General features: G+C 37.9%; 1 protein-coding gene across 1 annotated transcript in view; it reads left to right on the top strand.

The window, feature by feature from the left end:
- The window catches only part of LOC126095108 (pyruvate dehydrogenase protein X component, mitochondrial-like), a 122,027-nt gene that overhangs the window by 48,780 nt on the left and 51,659 nt on the right, over window positions 1–21,588 (top strand). The window contains exons 6-7 of the mRNA XM_049909817.1: window positions 11,905–12,081; window positions 13,927–14,111. Of these exons, the coding sequence (XP_049765774.1) occupies window positions 11,905–12,081; window positions 13,927–14,111 (362 nt within the window). The remainder of the gene's footprint in view (window positions 1–11,904; window positions 12,082–13,926; window positions 14,112–21,588) is intronic.

Raw genomic sequence — 21,588 nt, 5'->3', positions numbered from 1 at the left:
TTGGCTGTGGCTCACTGGTGCACATTCTTGAGTTTGAACTCTACTCAGACTGCAGTTGAGCTGAGAATAATGCCCCAACAACCTTGGGTGGGATGCTGTAGCAGCAGAAGGAGAAGAGAAGCTTCGCAGACAGTGAGATCCATCAGTATAAAAGGAGTTGCATGACTGCGCTGTACCAGTGAAGGTTTCTTTTTCCCGCTGTGATACTTAATCTCAGTACATAATGGCTTGAACCATATCTTATCTAAAATTTTCTAATTTCTGTAGAGTACCTTCATAATTTGAAAGTACTAGAATTAATCTAGAATTATGTAGCCCCTAAAATACCACTTATTTGACAGCCATCACTTCTGCAGGTTGTTCTAATCCCTCAGGTGCTGCGTAAGTTGCTGTCATGTATCATGGGTGAATTGCTTGTGAAAATATTGGATTGCTTTTGACATTTTATTCTGCAGAAGCACCAGATTCACAAATAAGTATTTTGCCAAGCATCTCAATAACAGAGGTGTTAGTCTGGTTGTCCACTGGATGTGACAACAAGCAACTGTGGGAATGTGGGAACATGCGTTACAAGCGACCTGAGTCGTACACCTCTAAGCAGCTGGGATTGTCCCCAGTCAGCGACTTTACCCATATTTCAGTCCGTGATCAGTGCCTGTTGGCAGTTGATCAAAATAATACACTGAATCAGCTCAGTGGTTGCTTTGGACATGAGTTATTTTTTGTGCAGTTCGTTATTTTTTGTGCAGTTCATACTGGACAAGGTTTCAGATGCAGACTAGTAAAAGAAATGGTATGCTCGGATGAACTAGTTAAAAGGAAATCCATGGGAATTCCATGACCTTCATGTTGATTTGGAGAGTGTCCCCAGAAGTACTTTGATTATTACTTTATGCGTCCACAGCACATGCACACGCTAAACCCAACTGTGACCCAACTGTGTGTTGGAGGCCCCTAGTTGGCTCAATATGTAGATTGGGGGCATTTCTGCACATGAATGATCTGATTACCATTCTGTATAAAGTCAGTAAGAGTGATCCCATAATAGTGATGTCTTCGGATGCCTCAATTGTAGCCATCATTTTGTGTCCAGTAACTAATCTTCAAGGTGTTTAAACAATTTTTTGGTAATCAAATCAACCCCATCAAAGTTAATTTTCAGTTAATGTACTTTAATTTTTATTGTTTACAGTGATGATGATACCTTAGCGGTAGTAAGTTCCATAATTACCACAAAATTAGAGGTCTGTTCAAAAAATTATCGAACTTTGTCCACAAAATTTTTATATACTTACCTTTTACTTATCGTGCATGGTCTCTTTCGAAATACTCTCCGCCACAGTAGATACACTGCTTTCGACGCCTTTTTCAGTTCCGGATGCCCTCTTAGTATGCCTCTTGCTGGATCGTGCAAAGAGCCATCTGCAAATTTTATTTCATCTAGTCTATTGTTGCAAATCTTCAAGCTTTCTGCAGGGTTTTCAACTTGGGAAGTAAAAAAAGTTCTGCAGGGGTCAGGTATGGAGGGTGAAACGGCACAGTGATTTCATTTTTTGTGCAGTTGTCATGCATCAACAGGGATGAATATGTGGCTGCGTTGTCATGATGCAAGAGCCATGAATTGTCTTGTCATATTTCAGGCCATTTCCTTCTCACATATTCTCGCAGGTGTCGCAACATGTCCTGATAGTACCATTGATTAACAATTTGTCCCTGTGGCACGAATGCATGATGAACTAATCCTTCAAAGTCAAATAAAAATATCAGCATGGTTTTGACATTTGACCTGACCTGACAAGCTATTTTTGGTGTTGCAGAACTTTTCCTGATCCGTTGTGAACATTGAACCTTAATCTCAACATTATAACCGTAGAACCACATCTCATCACCAGTTCTGATTCTCTTAAGGAACATCTTGTTCTCATTTGCACGATTCAAAAGCTCTTCACAGATTGTGAGGCGATAGTCTTCCTGGTCTTGACTCATGAGCCTTGGGATGAACTTCGTGGCAACACAATGCATTCCAAGATGCTGTGTCAGGATTTTGTGACATGATCCAACTGAAATGTTACATTCTTCTACAATCTCTTGCATAGTCAGTCTTCGATTGACACGCACAATTTGATGTTCCTGACATGAGCATTGTCAGTAGACGTCAAAGGGCATTCTAAATGAGGGTCATCTTTAACTTCAGTCTAGCCATTTTTAAACTGTAGGAAACATGCATAAAACTGAGTATGGCTTAAGCACTCATCACCATAGGTGTCCTTCCTCATTTGGTATGTCTCTGTAAAGGTTTTCTTGAGTATCACATAAAATGTAATGCTCATGCATTGCTTGTCTAACCCTGCCATCTTGAAATTCGCAAACCGTGCAAGGCCATGTCCTACGTGAGCGACAGAAGCGAGTGACTTCTGTATACGCGACACTCCAGCGACAATCAGCAGCGTCGGGTGAAAAGCTTGGGTGTCCTGCATGCGAGTGACCATGTCGTGCTACAAGATGGCTGTTTAGGGCCAACCAGCTGTTTCTATAAAATGGCATCCCTAACCTGTAGAATACTGTAGCTCAAGAGCAAGGCTACAGAATTAGGTTTACTTAAGAAAATAAAGTGAAAAGGAATGCTGTGCATGAAATTTACAAAGGGAGGAACTCCATGGAGAATTTCATAAATATCGTCAACTACGAAGATCACCAGACAAATTCTTCAAATACATGTGAATGAGCAGAGGAGCATTCGACTATCTCGTCAATAAATTAAATACAAATGTTTTTTACATGATCAAGAACTTTTAACAGCCAATAAATGCGGAGGGATGACTACTACATGACTAACTGTGCTAAATATGAACATAAGTACACAGATTGCCACCATTAAGCCGAAGCTAGCTGTGGTATAGGGGTAGCGTACACAGCTCGTGATTACGTGTTAGGAAGAGGTCGTGGGTTCGATTCTGGGATTTTCTTATATTTTTACTGACTCTGTTACAATCTGTATACTAAGTTTTATGTATACTGTTTACACTGCATCCCTAAGTATATTTTTAAGGTCTTGCCAAACAACTTGATCCCAGTATATCACACACATTTTATTCCTAATAAATTACAATGAACTATGAAATTTTACAGGTATTTGATGTTGCGAACGTAATTCATCAGTAGTCAATGTTAAGGCCAAGCATTTCAGTTACTGTATTTATTGATGAGATAGTCAAATGCTCCTCTGCTCATTCATGTGTATTCTGTGAAAGTAAAGCTTACAAAATTTTTGAAAAAAAAAGTCAAACATTTTGTGTAATGATTTGTCTAAAAATATGAAATAAAAAAATATTAGGAAAACGTTCGGTGCACCTCATTTTCTGTTCATGATTTCGAGCATCATTAAAGGCATGTAGAAATTTTTCTCTGATCTACTTATTTCTTTTACACAAATCATTTCATAAAATATTTGAATGATTTCTTTCATTTTTTAATTTCAAATTTTATTCAGAAATCGTAATCTTACTGACTCCTCGTTTGCCTTCCTAACATACTTGATTCGAAAGAAGCCTTTTTGACATTTAAATACCGCAACAATGTATCTTTTTTTGTGCAAAATAGCTAGGTCTTGAACAGATGAAATTTTTGACACTCGACAGCTTTTCGTGAAATATTTCAATTTTTCCTCAGCGTATTAATTTAGTTTTCGTTAATTACCCTGATTACTTTCAAGCAGTTAAATATTTTCATGCCAAACTGGACCTCATGCTGGTCACTTTGATACCCCATTTACCTGCTTCTCTCCCTTTGTCTGGCTGTGAAAATTTGGACAAAACCTCATGGTACAAGTTATTGGGAGTCCTGTTTTCGGCTCTCATATGATAAACATATCATATGATAAAATAGTCCTTTCTACGTGCTGTCATTTCCAAAATGCGTCATTTCGATATCTTGAACCTTTTATAAGATACAATGATTTTTACGACCACTTGATTCCCGAAGCACAGGAAAGGTTCGGATGCACTGTGAGTGACCCGTCCGCGGATATAACAACCAATATCTCAAGAATTAAAAGAGATATCATTCCGGTCTCAACTTTCAATACAATTTAGATATATTGGTTACATTTCATACCCAATAATGTATGGCCTTAAATAAACTACAGTGAAAGTCTACATAATGTGATTTTACCTCTGCAAATTTTTAAAAATTTCGTGCGGCCATGTACTCAATTTCATACAACACACTAACTATGACGAATAACGAAAATAAATTCAGTCCTTTATCGTTTAAAGATATTAAGCTATAAGTTACGGAAGACTCAAATTTTTTTCACCGAATACTTTTCTTAAAATCGGATTTTAAGTATTCATAGCTGCCATTGGGTCCACTCCACTGCTTTGCCGAGAGACACGTGGCTGCCGCTCTCTGTCGCACGTGCTGTAGCGACAAGATTCAAATGTGTTTGAATTCAAACCTCGCAAGTTGCAGCGGGAGACAGGCAGTGACACAGACGTCGCTCACGTAGGACACTTCCGTAGCTACCTGCAGTTGTGTTTTGTCGCCTGAAGCTGTGTGCGCTGTCGCTCACTTCTGTCGCTCACATAGAACACGGCCTAACACAACATTCTACTCAATACAGCGCTGAACAGTAACAGACAAACAACAATCAAACTTCCGGCAGTTACAAATTAAACACAGGGATGCGTACCGCATTTCGCTCCAACACACCATATTGGCGCTAAATTATGAATGTTCTGGAATTTTTTGAACCGACCTCATAGGTATGCAAGCACAAAGACTTCAAGGAATCCAAGTTAAATAAACAAATAGACATTCATTATTATACAGTTGAATTACCTCGTATAACTTTACTCCTTGAGTACTGGGCATGGAAGGTCCGTATAAATATTACTCACTGAAGCCTCGACTAAGACAGGCTGTTACATTGTTCACAGCATCTATTGAAAGAGACACATAGGAAGGTTTTTCAGACAACTCGGGTTGTCCGGAAAGTAAGTACCATTTCATTCTACCATCACAGGAGCACTAGTGTTGCAGTTCTGTACATTCACACTCTGGTTCATTGTCTTTTCACTGATGCCATTACAACTAGACTGTGTTGTGTTTGCATCTGTTAGTGATCATTCAAAATGTTTAATACAGTCTCGTAGCCCACCGACTGTGAAGTGTGTTCTGTAACACGGTTTTTAAATGCAGTGACTGTTAACTAGCTGAAATTTATCATTAACTTGTGGAGATTTATGGTGCAAACTAGCTTAGTGCCCACTGCTTTGCTTGCGTAAACTATATGGCCTGCACACATTTTTTTTCTTTCTCTTTAATTGAATTTTTATATTGTTCACAAATTGCAATCGCTTCCAGAATTTCCATGCTAAAGAAGGCTGTAGAAGCATGGTCTTTTCCGAAGGTACTTCTAACCAAAAAATGATTCTAGTAGCTGGAGTGCAAAGTTTTTGTTCATCATGCCTTCTGTGTTTTCCTGGAGATAATTCCATAGAAACTTTCATCTCCTAACACATATTTCTTTATATGTAGCTGAGAAGTGAATTAAGAATTTTCGTAGATTTAGTTTTAAAATTTTTTAACATAAATAAATATTTTCTTAAAAATTTTCATCTTCTATTTCACCCCCTTAGGGTTTGAATTTCCAAAAGCAGTGAAATGCACATTTTTTAAAAATCTAACCGAGAAGTCAATTTTTACAGACATAGCTTTAAAAAATGCATTAGTAGTTCCTTTAATAACGATTTATTTTCAAAAAAAACTTTCACCCACTATTTTACCCCCTTTTGTGGTTGAACTTAAAAAAATGCTGAAACACATACTTTTTTATTTCTGACTGAGAAATCAGATATCAGTTTTTGTGAGCCTGGCTTCATAATTGTCCTAATAGCAACATATTTTCAAAAAGCCCTGCATCCCATATTTCATTCCCATAGGAGTGAAATTTCGAACAGTCTCTTCTTAAATGGTGCCTGCAATATGAGATCCACACTCGTTTAAGGTTTCTGTCGTTAGTGGATTGGACTGGCCGATGTTGAGTTAGTGAATAAGTTTGGCACTACTTCACCCCCTTGGCGATTGAATTTCCAAGAACACTGAAACATATAATTTTTCTTTTATAAACCGAGAAGCCAAACACTAATTTTCAAAGATTTAGCTTTAAAAATGCTTTCACAATGAAGTAGTTTCGTAAAACATATATCCCCATAGGGGTTGAATTTCCAAAAACACTGAAACGCATAACTTTTTATTTGTAACCAGGAAGTCAAATACCAATTTTCTCTCTCATTATTTCACACCCATAGGGATTAAATTTTCAAACATGGTGAAACACCATGATTGATTGAATTTCCAAGAACACTGAAACATATAATTTTTCTTTTATAAACCGAGAAGCCAAACACTAATTTTCAAAGATTTAGCTTTAAAAATGCTTTCACAATGAAGTAGTTTCGTAAAACATATATCCCCATAGGGGTTGAATTTCCAAAAACACTGAAACGCATAACTTTTTATTTGTAACCAGGAAGTCAAATACCAATTTTCTCTCTCATTATTTCACACCCATAGGGATTAAATTTTCAAACATGGTGAAACACATATTTCTTTATTTCTGACTGAGAAATGAAATTCCAATTTTGGTAGATCTAGATTCAAAATTGCTTTAATAGTGACATATTTTTAAGAAACCTTTGGTCTCCTATTTCACCCCCGTTGGGGTGGAACTTCAAAAAATCCCTTCTTAAACAATGCCTACAGCATAAAATCAACACTTCTCCAAATTTCTAGTTTCTATCCGTAGCGGTTTGTTCTGGGCGATGATGACTTGGCGAGAAAGTCAGTCAGTTGGGACATTGCCTTTTATATGTAGAGATGAAATGACTAAGGGATTGGTGTGCAAGTGGGTGAGACAATTCAACTCATGACCCTCCAAAAAACAAAAACTGAAAACAAAGTTGTCAGCACAAAAAACTCAAGTGCACTGTTTTCTGGGACGGACAGGGCATTCAGCTTGTTGAGTTCCTTCCCAGAGGTAAAACTGTCGTGATGGTATGTTACTGTGAAATAGTGAGAAAGCTTTGATGTGCAATTCAAAACACAGGTGTGGAATGCTCAGACAAGGTATTGTGTTGCTTCATGACAGTGCATGCCCCCATTCTGCTGGTGTCACTCAGTACCTTATTCACCGCTTCAGTTGGAAGCAGTTTGATCACCCACCATACAAATCCAATCTTGCATCTTCAGACTACCATTTGACTTGAATTTGAAGCGTTACATTGGAGGTAGGTGCTTTGACAGCATGACAGCGCAAAAAAATGGTGTTCAGCAGTGTCTGTCTTCATTGGGTGCTTCTTTCTATGAAGAGGGCCTAGAAAAGTTGGTTTCCCATTATGACTAATGTCTGAACAATGATGCAGGCAACCATGTAGAAAAATAGTTTAAGACATGCTTTAAAAAAATTGGTTTCATGAATTTTTTTTCCAAAATGGTACATAGAGGGTGTTTGAAAAGTTCTCAGAATCACGACAAGAGGTCAATGCTATCACAAAGAGTTATTCACGTGATATTCATTGGGCTGTTGCCTGTAAACTTGTGCCACGTCAGTGCTCTTGGAAGAGAACAGTGGCAGTGACGTGGCTGTGTTGTTGTTCCTGAGTAGTGATTTGCGAAGATGGAAGAAATCTAGAGATTAAGTACTTTGTAAAGAAAGGTATGAAAGCCAAGGACATTCATGCCGGTTTCCAGAATACACTGGGGGACTCTGCTTCTTCATATTCAACTGTTGGCAAGTGGGCAAATGAATTTAAAGTTGGCCAGGAGAGCTTTGATGATCATCCACGCAGTGGTCGGCCAAGATGTGTCACTACTCCAGAAATCATTGCAAAAGTGCATAAACTGGTCATGGAAGATCACTTATTGAAAGTGCGTGAAAATGCTCACACTTGCCATATGTCATCTGAAAGGGTATATTACATTTTAACTGAAGAGGTAGGAATGAAAAAGTTACAAGGAAAGGATAGAGAGCTATTCGTCAGGCAACACTTAGGCACCTGGACACAGTTGCCATATTTGTTTATGTGTTTTCTTTTGTGTGTGTGTGTGTGTGTGTGTATGTGTGTAACTACTTCTTAAGGACCTTTTCCAAAAGTTTAAATATTTCAGCATTCTGTTTCTTTGTGCTTATCTGCTGCTCAAAGCCTCCTCTGTGTGAGAAGTAGCAATCTATCCTTCACATGTTTTTTTTCTATCCTGGCCGTTCCAAAGCTGTTACATATTCAGTTAAGACACAAAAGTCTGGAATTGGCTTTATTTTTACTCATTTAGTGATGAAGCCGTTTTGTGTAATTATTGACTGTTTGTTCTTAAAATAGTGTTAATATCAGGTTCTAATAAACTGGTCAGTACTTAACCTCTGTGAGGGAAGGATAGACATATTTGTAACTGGCAGGTGTCTCTCATCCTGAGGTCTGAGCGACCTACCCATCTTTTGTTACCTTCCCTAATACATTCCCCTCTCTCCCATGAAGGACTTGTTAATTCCGAGAGCTATGTAGTGGTTCCCTTTTACTGCCATTTTTATCTTATTTGCAGTTCTATATGTTTTGCCTCCTTAAGATAAGTACTGGCCAGCAATTCTCACTCATAATTTATTAATTTTCTAGATAACGTTTTCTTTGATGTAGCTAGTGTCAGGCTATATTTTCTGTAGTGGAATTTCAGATGTACACATTTATCCCACAGCTCTAGCAAAGCCACAGACATTTTTATAATTCTGTGTTTATAATATTTCACTAACATAATAGAGTGTGAAATATGATAAACATAGAATTAGCAAAAATTGTTGTGACTTTACTACAACTCTGGGATAAACATGTGCGTCTGAAATTCTATCACAAGTACACATTTTTAAATACAGAAAATACTTTGAAAAGACAGCATTTTAAGATTCAAAATTCTGTAATTATTACAATAACACTAAATTTGGATAAAGCCATTTCTTGAATTACACAATTATTAGAGAAGACAAGATGAGGGTTTTCAAAAGTATGTCATACCTAAAACTGATAGTAATTGGTGGAGAACGATTTCCATGTGCATATGGTTTTCCTGACTCATAATTTTGTGAAAAATATTACTTTAAAGAAAATATCTCGTTGTGAAATTTGTGTTCAGTTATTATCAGCCACAAGTAACTTATATTCTGAATAATAAACTTTAGAAAAATGCAGCCCACATGTTTCCAAGGTTGTTTCATCTAAGCTGCAGAAGTTTTGCTGGGAAGCCCTTACACATCCCCCTTTCAGTCTCTATTTCCCCCAAGCAGTTTCATATTTTTGGTCATATTGACCATAAATTTATTCTGGACGAAGAAGTTCTGTAGATAATCATGAAAGTTTTTCCATGAAGTTATTGACCATCTTGTCTCACAGTGGAATAAATGTATTAACAATTACGCTGATTATTTTTGAAATAATAAACTATTTATTCATTTTTTCCGTTTGTTTCATTTTCATTTGACTGCCCAATATGTCCTCTCCCCCAAGCCAACAGTGCAGTACATTGAATGAATAGCAGAAATAAGTATAAACTACACAAATGGTAAAAGTCACATAGTTTGGTCTAGAAAGGTGTTCTTATCCAGAAAGACAATTTTTAATAACTTATCAGCAACTATAGAAGATGTAGCTGCTAATGAAGTAACACTGCAATTTCAGAGGAGCACAAAAAATCTGCCAATTTTCGACTTCCAATCCATTGACAAATTTGTAGTAGAAACAGTTAATGTGTATATTACCCACAAGGTCAAATAACAAATCACAAAAAGGGTGGTTGTGGCTGGGAAGGAAACAGGATTGCAAAGAGTAACAGCAAAGGAGCAAGCCATCAGGAAGGGTGCTGTTCCAGTCAAAACTGGAAGAATAACAGACTTCCCAAAGGAGTGACAAAACAACTGACCATTTCCTGAACTGTTGCAAAAAGATCATACTGACAGATTACAAATAGAGGCACAGTGTTGAGTTGCAAATTGTATATTCGGACTTGTGCCAAGAATACCAGCTGCCAGTTATGAACTGGCAGTATTGTAAGACAGAAAAGGTGGTCAGAAAAGGATTATCTTAGCTATTAGGCTCTTCGGGCTGATGAGACATTGAATTATAATTCACTAGACTTCTCAGTAGTGTAGAAAAAGAAATTGCAGATTGTTGATGTCATTATTCCAGGTGACAGTAGAGTTGCATAAGGTGGTGGAAGAGCTTCTGAGATAAGGAGCTCTGAAGATTAAACTTCTGCAACTTTGGGATAAATTGGTAAAAGTGATGTTAGCGGTTCTCTCCGACATTGGACACGTTACTAAGAGAGCTTGGTGGGCACTCAGAAACAGTCAGCGAAGACTGAGGTCTGTTTCCCAGCTGCAAAAAGCCACATTACTGGGAAATTCGCATATTGTCTATTGGTACGATGATATGAATTTCAATGTAGTGATTTCATTTACTTCATTAACTGTAGTCATTTATGTCAGTAATAATGATTTAAGATCAGGTTTAGGAAGGACAAACAGAGAAGTTAAATTTATTGTGGGACTTTTGAAACCGTTGTATATCTGCAAAGGAGACCATGCAGAGGCAGTGGAATACTGCTAGACCATTTTAATCTACAAGTGTGCTTGCAAGAAGGGTTCATAGGAATTGAAAAGCATACTTAATGGTCACATGCTTGGGGAATTTTATAATGGTGAATTTGTGCAAGATTATTGTGTAGAGTTAGAGAACTGGTGTCCAGTACAGACCGCAGAACAATTTTGTTTTCTCCATCACAGTTACGATGACAAAATAGAGTCTATTTACATGTTGTACACACTTCAACTTGGTAAGGGTGCTGTACATTGGCAAGACATTAATATGTAGATGTAGAAGTCAGTAATGTAATAATGCAAATAGAAAAGAATATAGTTAAACCACAAGAGAAGGAAGTACAGTAAGGCAGGGATGATTTGAGAGGGTAGTGTAGGAAATGAGAATAATGATTCAAGATACTAGTGATAAAAGAGAGAATGCGTGCCATCATAATGATTCTCAGAGTTTTATGCAAGTAGGAATTTATATGTTTTTGTTTGCTGAGTGGATAGCACGTTAAATAGAATAATTAGCCAAATTTTCTTGAAGGTTCACAGGATTCAGTTATAAAGGATGAGAGTCAGTGTGGATCTCTGAGACTGTGTGCACTACTGCCTAATTTTCTTTTGTTGCGCAAGAGCAGATGGTGTTTCCTGCCTGTGCACTGATAGTCTTCCTTTCTGTTTTTTCACTCCTGTTCCTGCATACAGGGAGTCACATTTAATTGTGGCCTCTGCAAGAACCATGTTAAACTTGATGTTTTTTTTAAAAAATATAGAGAGCAGTGTTGTTTGTTTCAAGATGATGTACCTGCTTTTGCCACTGTAAATCACTAGAATGACATATTCTAAAACAATACAATGGTCATAAGCATTTTCTTATGTGTAGCTATCTATCTTTTGTGCACCAGAATAGCAGATCTGTATAAGGAAATTTCATTGATATAACTACTTTCTAAAGCCAACAAGAAATTGTTTCATTCTCCACAAAAAATAGTGGTTCTCCATTGAAAAAGGTGCCAAAACAAAACAAAATTTACCAGCTTGAAGGCATTTTTATTTTTTTCGGGTGTACAGAATAGTTAATCTGCTATTCTGGTGCAAAAACTACTGTAGTCCTATTTAAATTCTTTAAAAAAATGTCGAAGTTCTGTATATTTACAGGTGTTGTCTCAGTTTTGTGTGTGTGTGTGTGTGTGTGTGTGTGTGTAAAATTTATTTTTATTTTTTATAGTTTTCTTATGAAATTAATGTATATTCAATTGCTATTCTTTCTTTTTCAGTCAACAATACCACATGCCTATGGCAGCGTCAAATGTACGATAGACAAAATATTAGCTTTAAGGAAGCAGTTGAAATCAGATGGTATATCTGTATCTGTGAATGACTTTGTTGTGAAAGCTGTTGCAAATGCATTGCTCCAGTATCCTGAAGTTAATGTACATTGGATTGATGGAAAGGTAAAACACACGATGGACTCTCGAAATTGTAATTCTAATAACGCCTGTCATGAGTGTTGTTGCTGTAATTTGATAGTGTGCATTTTTGCATTTATTTGTAACAAATATAACATTAATTAATAATATCCTGAGTCTAAATCTGTGTGGGCACGGAGTCGTCTGTAAATAAGTTGTAAATAAAAGTGCCTGCTACTCAGTATTTAATGTATTCCAGAGTTAATGTTTCACTATGCCATACATTTCTTGTGATATTTATTGTGATGAAGAAAATGTGCCAAACAAAGCTCGTTTAGGAATGACACTAAAACATATTTACTTGTGTGCTGTCACGTTCAATAACAACTTGGGATTTAATGTCTCTGCATGTGTGGAGTTTGTAACTGTTATTATTTCATAGTTAATGAAATGGCAGTTAATCAACTGTAATGCTTCATTCTGATAAATCCTCATCTGTTTGGTAATGAACTAAAATTCCCAGACGTTACCTGTCTTTTTACATGTTCATTAGGCTGCATTATGTATAGAACCCATTGCAATCATTTCCATAGAACCTTTCTCACTGTTGTGGTTCACCTGCCTGTGTTTGCTGGAGTCTGTGAACTGATTTCCATGGGAAACTGTAATACACTTATTGGACTGTAGCCTCATTTCATTCAATTGCAGAGAGAGAGAGAGAGAGAGAGAGAGAGAGAAGGGGGGGAGGGGGGGGCAAGGTTGCACACACACATATATGTACATGTGTTACAGTCAAAACCCGTTTTTATTTAGAACGTGTTCTTACTAGTTTGTACTGAGCCACTTCGTCAAAATGCGTTTTGCCTAGTTAAAACTAGTTTAACTGACTTTCGCTTTTGACCAGCAGTAAATTCTAGTTGTAACTAAAGTTATCAGTATCAACTAGTAAGAACACATTCTAACTAAACTAGACAGAATGCTTGCTAACTATTCAAGTAATTAATACCTGCAATTCAATTTGTCGAGTATCCCATATTATTCAAGTAATTAATTACTTGAATAGTTAGCAACATTTTCAAAGCATTAAATCAATGAAGTAATGAATATGTCTGACATTTGTCCTTAATTATTGAAATCAGTTCAGAAATACATACCTGCAATACAATTTGTCGAGTATCCCATATTTCGTTCCAGTCTTGTGCAAGCCCTGTTCATCTTCCTGAAGAACAACCCCAATAATATTGGGGAGATCTGCTTTTGATCTGTCGGTAACAGGATCGGTATAATCATATTGTCACTGATTTCTACAGTGGCATGTACTGAATCTGAAGCCATCTTCATTCTTTTAGCCTGTTTCGTCACATAGTTGCTCTTAATTTTAATATTTGCTCCTAAATAAATTTAGTGAAAACTAGTTCTGTCTAGTTTAGGTAGAACATGTTCTTACTAGTTGAAACTAGTTGATACTGATAACTTTAGTTACAACTAGAATTTACTGCTGGTCAAAAGTGAAAGTCAGTTAAAACTAGTTTTAACTAGGCAAAACACATTTTGATGAAGTGGCTTGGTACAAACTAGTAAGGACACGTTCTAACTAAAAACGGGTTTTAACTGTAACACATGCATGGACAAATATTTGACTATTTCTGCTTTTGATTAAGAACATAAATTTGAAAATTAAATAAACATGTCTTAAAAATAATATTTACTTTAATTGTAGCTTTCTGTCATTGAATATCTCAGAAATATTAAGACAAGATACAATTAGTAGCCACTAATATCCTGTATCCAATGAATCTTATCAGTGTCAACTCATGTTCATGAGGATGCTACCTTGTTTTTGTGTGATGAAAGCTGAAATCTGGTAGTTAAAGCTACATTTTATTACAGATAGTTCATATTCCAACTGTGGATGTATCAATAGCAGTTGCCACAGATGCTGGTTTGATCACACCCATAGTGAAAAATGCAGCAGGCAAGGGTATCGAAACGATCTCAACAGAAATACGCAAACTGGCAGAAAAAGCACGATCTGGAAAACTCCAGCCTCATGAATTCCAAGGTGGAAGCTTCACGTATGTATCACAGAAATTGTTACTCCTAAAATAACTGCTAACAGTGTGCATCAGTTACATTTAGTTATTAGCATTAGTGATTACTGGAAAACAGTGCTTTTCTCAATACCTACTACTTTGAAATATGCAGAATATTACAGTTTCTCCAGAGACAATACCACAGAAGTGGTGATGTCATTTTATGCAGGAAATACGCGCAGGTCTTGGGCAGCTGTTTTTGTCATCACAAAGTAGTAAAGAGGCTTTGGTTTTTGACAAATCCCTAATATAAGTGTGACTGTTGCTTCATATTGCAACTTGTGCAATAGCTCAACTCTTTTTCCATATTGAGTTCTCAATTTCACTTGTATAGTCTTTACAGCAATGCCACAAGAGTTATAGTTTCCAGGTTGCATATAAAATTTAAATACAGGCTATAAATAGAGAAAATATTTAAAAATAGAAAATGCAAGAAAGATATTCTACCAATGGATTAAAAATTTTTTAATGTTGTTACTAACAGCAACACATTACTACGATTTAGTAATGTTAGCCACAGACATGTGAGTACACTTTATTTGGCTTATTACCGTGACACAGCAGAAACACACTGTAAAGACAATAACTGATAACTTTGAAGACGCTAACTGGCCAATATTAAGGTCGATACATAGTTGAAGACAAAGCAAAAGTCACCAACAGATACTGGCTGGTACAGTGAGTACAGAAGAGAATGAGTCGTCTCTGTGGCAGGCAAATGATTACAGCCGATTGGAGGTCACGGGATCTCACCAGATGGTGTGACATGAGCTCCAAGGCCTTGGCCTTTTCCCAGATCGCTTTTTGCAGAGACAGCTTTTAGATTGTGATGCCACTTGTGGTGAGAGCTTTAGGTAACGATTGATCTCGGACAGTGTGACAGTTCTATGTCGCTGTCGGAGTCTGTTACTACATGAACTTCACACAATGGCCAGTGCCTCTTCGTCAATCTGAGAGGTGTTGCACTGGGCAATATTGAGTGTATTAGACATGAATGCAACAGGATGTTCAGAACCATCCATCTCTGTGTGGGACAGGACTACTCCGACACGACGCTGCATAACGCCTGTGGCAAGAAGAGGAATCCCTGGTGAAAATGGTATGAGGCACAGCACCCCTGAAATAGCTGTGTCCCACTTCAAACACCACCAGAACAGAACCCCTTTTTTGTGCAATGCGTATACTGGATAGGAAATTTGTGTAGCATGTTGAATGACATGGCAGTAATAGTTAATTTTTTCTATAAAGGGTTGCAATTCCTTGAGATACTGGGGCCTGGGCATGTTTTCTGTGGCATGGATGCACTGCTTGGTGGGACAGATCCTCTGTTTGCTAATGATAATACCAAGGTAGTCAACGAACTGTTGGAAAAAATTAGCTTTTATAGTTTACATTTGGGGCCAGCCAGAGGTAATCAAGAAAACAAAGACTGCAAGTTCTGAGGGTGTTCATCAGTTGGTGTCCCTGTCACTGTGATGTCACCTAAATAATTGCAGCACGAAGGAATGTCCTATATCAGCTGTTCCAAGTAATGCTGGAAGAGTGGTGGTGTGCTATAAAAACCGAAGGTTTGTCTATTATACCTGTAAAGACCAAAGGTGTGTTGAGCACCAGTTGATCCCGACTGCAGTGGCAACTGTAAGTATGCCTCCGGCAAATCGACCTTAGTACAACAGACACTATTTTGTAACTTAGAAAGCAGGTCTTCTGTGCGGTGAACCAAAAAAGTGTCGATGATGTCCTGGGTATTAACGGCCTTAAAATTACCACATAGGCAGAGAGAGCCATCAATTTTTTTCATGATTCCAAGGGGCAAAGGCCCATTTGCATGATGAGAGAAGGGTAATCACCGAGGGCCTCGAACCTATCCAATTCTGCCTTAACCCCATCCCAAAGGATGTGTGAAATTGAGCGGGGTCTGCAGGAAGCAAGGCACAGACCTGTTTGTAAGTGAATTTTTACATCTACATCTGCAGCTCTTCCTAAACTAGGGGTAAACAGATACAAGTATGAGGCACTTAAGTCATCAGTGCCGTGAAACGGAATCACTATGGCAATCAAACACACATTCTCCAAAATCAGAAACCCAAACTGTTCCAATATGTCTACCACAAAGACGTTTTCTGCATTACCAGAAGTAACAACCTAACAGGATAGTTTTGATAAACATTTTATAGTAGATATCATTAGCAGGAATGCCTTTCATGTGAATGTTATGGCCACTGACAAGAAGGTTGTAGCAGAGCAGAATCTAATGCAACATAGGTAGTACTATTCATAAGAGAAGATGCACCAGTATCCACCTGAAAATGGACTTCCAAACCATTTACTCATAACATGGTTACCAATTTGACAGGTTGACATCTAGCGGGATGAGTCATTGTTTCAGTAGAGCATTATAATGCATGGCTTCAGTAGTAGAGCTGTGAGTAGATCCCACGAGGGAAAAGACAGGAGAACCAGACTCTGCATCGTACCTGTGGTTCCGGATGTCAGATGACTGATGCACACTTTTTAATGTGACCTGTAATGCCACATGAAAAACAAATAGCTGATCGATGTGGACAGAGGGAGCAAGCGTGTTAGTGGAAACACCGAGTACAAGAAGGTAGACAATACGGATTGGAGTTCCATTGAGACGGAGAACCCAGAAAAGATTCTGAAATTGAGTTTTGAGAGAAACTTGAACTGTCACTTCCCTGTTTGCTTGCCTTTAGACCATTTTGTTGGCATGGCATAACATGTTTACCAGAATGGCTGACACGGGGATGTGATTTCCTGTTGCACTGATGGGAAGATTTTACTATCGGACAAGCGGTGACAGCAGACACTGTGGACTGAGCCTCTCAATAGCTTTCGGTTTCCTATGTGAATTTGAAAACGTAACCAATTTTAAGGATTTTGTCTAAGGAGGGAGCCATATACCATAAAGCCTGTGAGTGGACTTCCTTGTTGGGTGAAAGTTGGAGAAGCGAGTCCTGAACCAAGGAGTCTGCATACAATTGGCAACTTGATTCTTCAGAGCACATGTTGACTAAGACCATGAAGGTCAGTAGGTTCCCGATGGTTGTGCACAATGTCTATAACATTTCAAATGAGCATATGCCCACACAGGATTGACACCCATAATGGTTAACTGCAGATAACTATGTTCAGCAAAATCAAGCAATGGAAACTCCAGGTTGGGATATCAATGATTGCTACTTACTGTAAAGGTGACAAACTAAGTTGCAGACAGGCACAATTAAAAGCGTAAGTATCTTTTCATTGTGCCTGTATGCAACTTAATGTTTCATCTTTATGGTAAGTAGCTCAATACACTATGAAAAGATCGGGAAACAAAAAATGACTGTTTACAATCTGAATTGGTTACCTTGTAGGCAGTGAAGTGATGGAGCAGGTGTCATGAATATGTTTCCCTATCATCAGTGCCATCCATAAATGAAGGAAACAGTAGAATGATGAAGTATCTTGTTCATAGTAGACAATGCTGTTATTTGTTGCTGTAGTAACACAAGCTACTGTTGCTGTTGTTCCAGTAACTGCCGATCAAGAAGTGATTGTTCCTGCTGTTAATGGAGCCACTGCTTCATAAATTGTTCATCCATGTTGTCCAGTATAGTAATGCAAAGGGTGTGCTATGACGAAGCAAGCTGGGAGAATTTTAATTCCTCTCTTGTTTTGCCTTCTGCCTCATTAAATTAGTTTTTTCACTTTCAACAATTCACAATTAACATACATGAATATAAACTGGGTCATTCCATGCCAAATCATCCAGCCAAAAGTAGATATAAAACCCAAGGTTTTTGGATTTTTTTCCAAAATTTATATGTGAAATGTATGCATAAAGATAAGAAAATATCCAAAGTTTAATCCAATTCTATTAAGTAGTTTCTGAGTTATTACCATTTAAAGTCTTAGGCTAATTGTATTTCTGAGACATAACAAAAGCATGCATGCTCTTACAGAATTTGAAGCAAAATTGTTAGTTTTGAAGCTAGAGCCTTGATATTTTAACTTTTTTTCCCCTAAATTAAATGCTGAAATTGACAGATCTACAAAATTCCGATTTATAATGTTCAATCATATTGAAAAACTTTACTGAAACTCAAAATATTGTTAATTTCAAAATTGTGACATATCATATTTACTTGAATCCAAGCCACACTTTTTTCCGGTTTTTGTAACCCAAAAAACCGCCTGCAGCTTAGAATCGAGTGCAAAGTAAGCTGAAGTTCTGAAAAATGTTGGTAGGTGCCACCACAACTAACTTCTGCCATCGAATATATGTAGCACTGCACAGGCATGCTTTGCAGGCACAAAGATAAATACTGGCGCCAAAACCTCTGCACCAGTAAATAAATTTAAAAAGAGGTAGTAGACGAGTTTTTTTCTCCGCCCCGAGTTTCAACCACTGCATTTTCATATGTTAGAGCACTGAAAGACCTAAGTCAAAACAAGGCCCCGGGAGTAGACAACATTCCATTAGAACTACTGACAGCCTTGGGAGAGCCAGTCCTGACAAAACTCTACCATCTGGTGAGCAAGATGTATGAGACAGTCCAAATTCCCTCAGAGTTCAAGAAGAATATAATAATTCCAATCCCAAAGAAAGCAGGTGTTGACAGATGTGAAAATTACTGAACTATCAGTGTAATAAGCCACAGCTGCAAAATACTAACGCGAATTGTTTACAGACGAATGAAAAAACTGGTAGAAGCCGACCTCGGGGAAGATCAGTTTGGATTCTGTAGAAATGTTGGAACACATGAGGCAATACTGACCCTATGACTTATCTTACAAGAAAGATTAAGGAAAGGCAAACCTATGTTTCTAGCATTTGTAGACTTAGAGAAAGCTTTTGACAATGTTGTTTGGAATACTCTCTTTCAAATTCTGAAGGTGGCAGGCATAAAATACAGGGAGCAAAAGGCTGTTTACAATTTGTACAGAAAGCAGATGGCAGTTACAAGAGTCGAGGGACATGAAAGGGAAGCAGTGGTTGGGAAGGGAGTGAGACAGGGTTGTAGCCTCTCCCCGATGCTATTCAATCTGTATATTGAGCAAGCAGTAAAGGAAACAAAAGAAAAGTTTGGAGTAGATATTAAAATCCATGGAGAAGAAATAAAAACTTTGAGGTTTGCCGATGACACTGTAATTCTGTCAGAGACAGCAAATGACTTGGAAGAGCAGTTGAACGGAATGGACAGTGTCTTGAAAGGAGGGTATAAGATGAACATCAACAAAAGCAAAACGAGGATAATGGAATGTAGTCGAATTAAGTCGGGTGATGCTGAGGGAATTAGATTAGGAAATGAGACACTTAAAGCAGTAAAGGAGTTTTGCTATTTGGGGAGCAAAATAACTGATGATGGTCAAAGTAGAGAGGATATAAAATGTACACCGGCAATGGCAAGGAAAGCGTTTCTGAAGAAGAGAAATTTGTTAAGATTGAGTATTGATTTAAGTGTCAGGAAGTCGTTTCTGAAAGTATTTGTATGGAGTGTAGCCATGTATGGATGTGAAACGTGGAAGATAAATAGTTTAGACAAAAAGAGAATAGAAGCTTTCAAAATGTGGTGCTACAGAAGAATGCTGAAGATTAGATGGGTAGATCACAGAACTAATGAGGAGGTATTGAACAGAATTGGGGAAAAGAGGAGTTTGTGGCACAACTTGGCAAGAAGAAGGAATCGGTTGGTAGGAAATGTTCTGAGGTATCAAGGGATCACCAATTTAGTACTGGAGGGCAGTGTGGAGGGTAAAAATGGTAGAGGGAGAGCAAGAGATGAATACACTAAGCAGATTCAGGATGATGTAGGCTGCAGTAGGTACTGGGAGATGAAGAGGCTTGCACAGGATAGAGTAGTATGGAGAGCTGCATCAAACCTGTCTCAGGACTGAAGACCACAACAACGGCATTCCAACTAAGTAAATAGAAATTTTGTATTGTTCATCTTCCAATGTAGCAGCCTTTCAAATATTCATGGCAACAAAAATAAATTTCTTTACCCAAAAACACCAACAGTGCACAAGGCTTTAGGATTGTGCACGAGTTGACACGCTGGGGCTCATAAAGATTTCACGTAGCGGCACCTATTGCTTCGTGGAATTTTGTGTAGTGCTTGTTGGTGTTAGTGAACCATAATGAAGCGCTTTCATTATAGTGCCAAATTCAAGAGGGGAGTTATTTTTTTTGTGGAGCAAAGTTCTAATTGTGCTGCAGGTCTGTGATACTGGATTGATGAGAGCAATGTCAGGCGATGGTGACTGCTGAGAGACAAATTATTTGAATGTTCAAGTAGCAGGAAAGCATTTGGTGGGCCAAAGTGTGGCCGATATGCACTAGAAGTGATTTTAAATGAATCTATTAAGGAACAGCGTCAGAAATTCTTGCCTGTGAACGCCAAAATTTTAAAAATTATGGCACGTGAAATTGCTAGAGAGCCAAAAATCGAGAATTTTAAGGCTAGTCGCAGCTGGATTGATCTGTTTATGAAGCGCTGGGGTTTTTCACCTCGGAGGCGAACTTCAGTTGCACAGAAGCTGCCGAAAAATTATGAAGAAAAACTTGTGGAATTTCAGCACTTCATAATTAGGCAGCACACAGAAAAGCAATGCCTTCTTGGTCATATAGGAAATGCTGACCAAACTCCCGTATATTTTGACATGCCGTCAAATTATATGGTTGACGTCAAAGGAAAAACAGCAGATGTCTGTCATGCTTGCTTGCACAACAGATGGACGTAAATTACCCCCATTCACAGTTTTCAAGTGAAATACTTTACCGAAAACAGAAGTGTTTCCAAAAACTGTAATTGTACAAGCAAACGAAACTGGGTGGTTTTCGGGGGACATGGTGCTGGAATGGATTAGGTGTGTGTGGAATCGTTGTCCTGGTGCAATGCTTGGTTTACGCAGTCTGTTGGTATTAGATGTGTATGCAGGCTATTAAACACCTGCAGTAAAACGAAAATTAGAGGAAAGCAAAACGGACCTGGCAGTAATTCCAGGTGGGATGACATTAATTCTGCAACCACTTGATTTCTGTCTGAATAAACCATTTAAGGACAAGCTGGCGACAGACAGCTGACACTAACAGGACGTGTAAAACGCGCAAGTTTGTCGCAAGTGTGCCAATGGATTTATGATGCATGAAAATGTGTTCCAAATCAGACTGTGCAACAAGCATTTAAAAAATGTTCGATATCCAATGCACTAGACGGTACGGAGGACAATGCACTGTGTAAAGAAATGAGCAAAAAGAATCGAGTGATAGTGATTCAGAATCATGACTGATATTTTAAACATTTCATATAAGATGTATTACAAACCTAATAAAATTTTGTTTTAAATTCTAATTTCTTAGTTATTTTCATTCTTATTTTATAAGTGTTGCTACTCTGCATTGCACGGGATAGAATAGTCTGGAGACAACAACACACCCTGCATTTCAAGT

The sequence above is a fragment of the Schistocerca cancellata genome, chromosome 8 (assembly GCF_023864275.1).
Source record: "Schistocerca cancellata isolate TAMUIC-IGC-003103 chromosome 8, iqSchCanc2.1, whole genome shotgun sequence".
In the NCBI taxonomy this organism is placed as follows: Eukaryota; Metazoa; Arthropoda; class Insecta; order Orthoptera; family Acrididae; genus Schistocerca; species Schistocerca cancellata.
The sequence above is the reverse complement of the archived record's forward strand: the minus strand, read 5'-3'. Positions and strand labels throughout refer to the sequence as shown.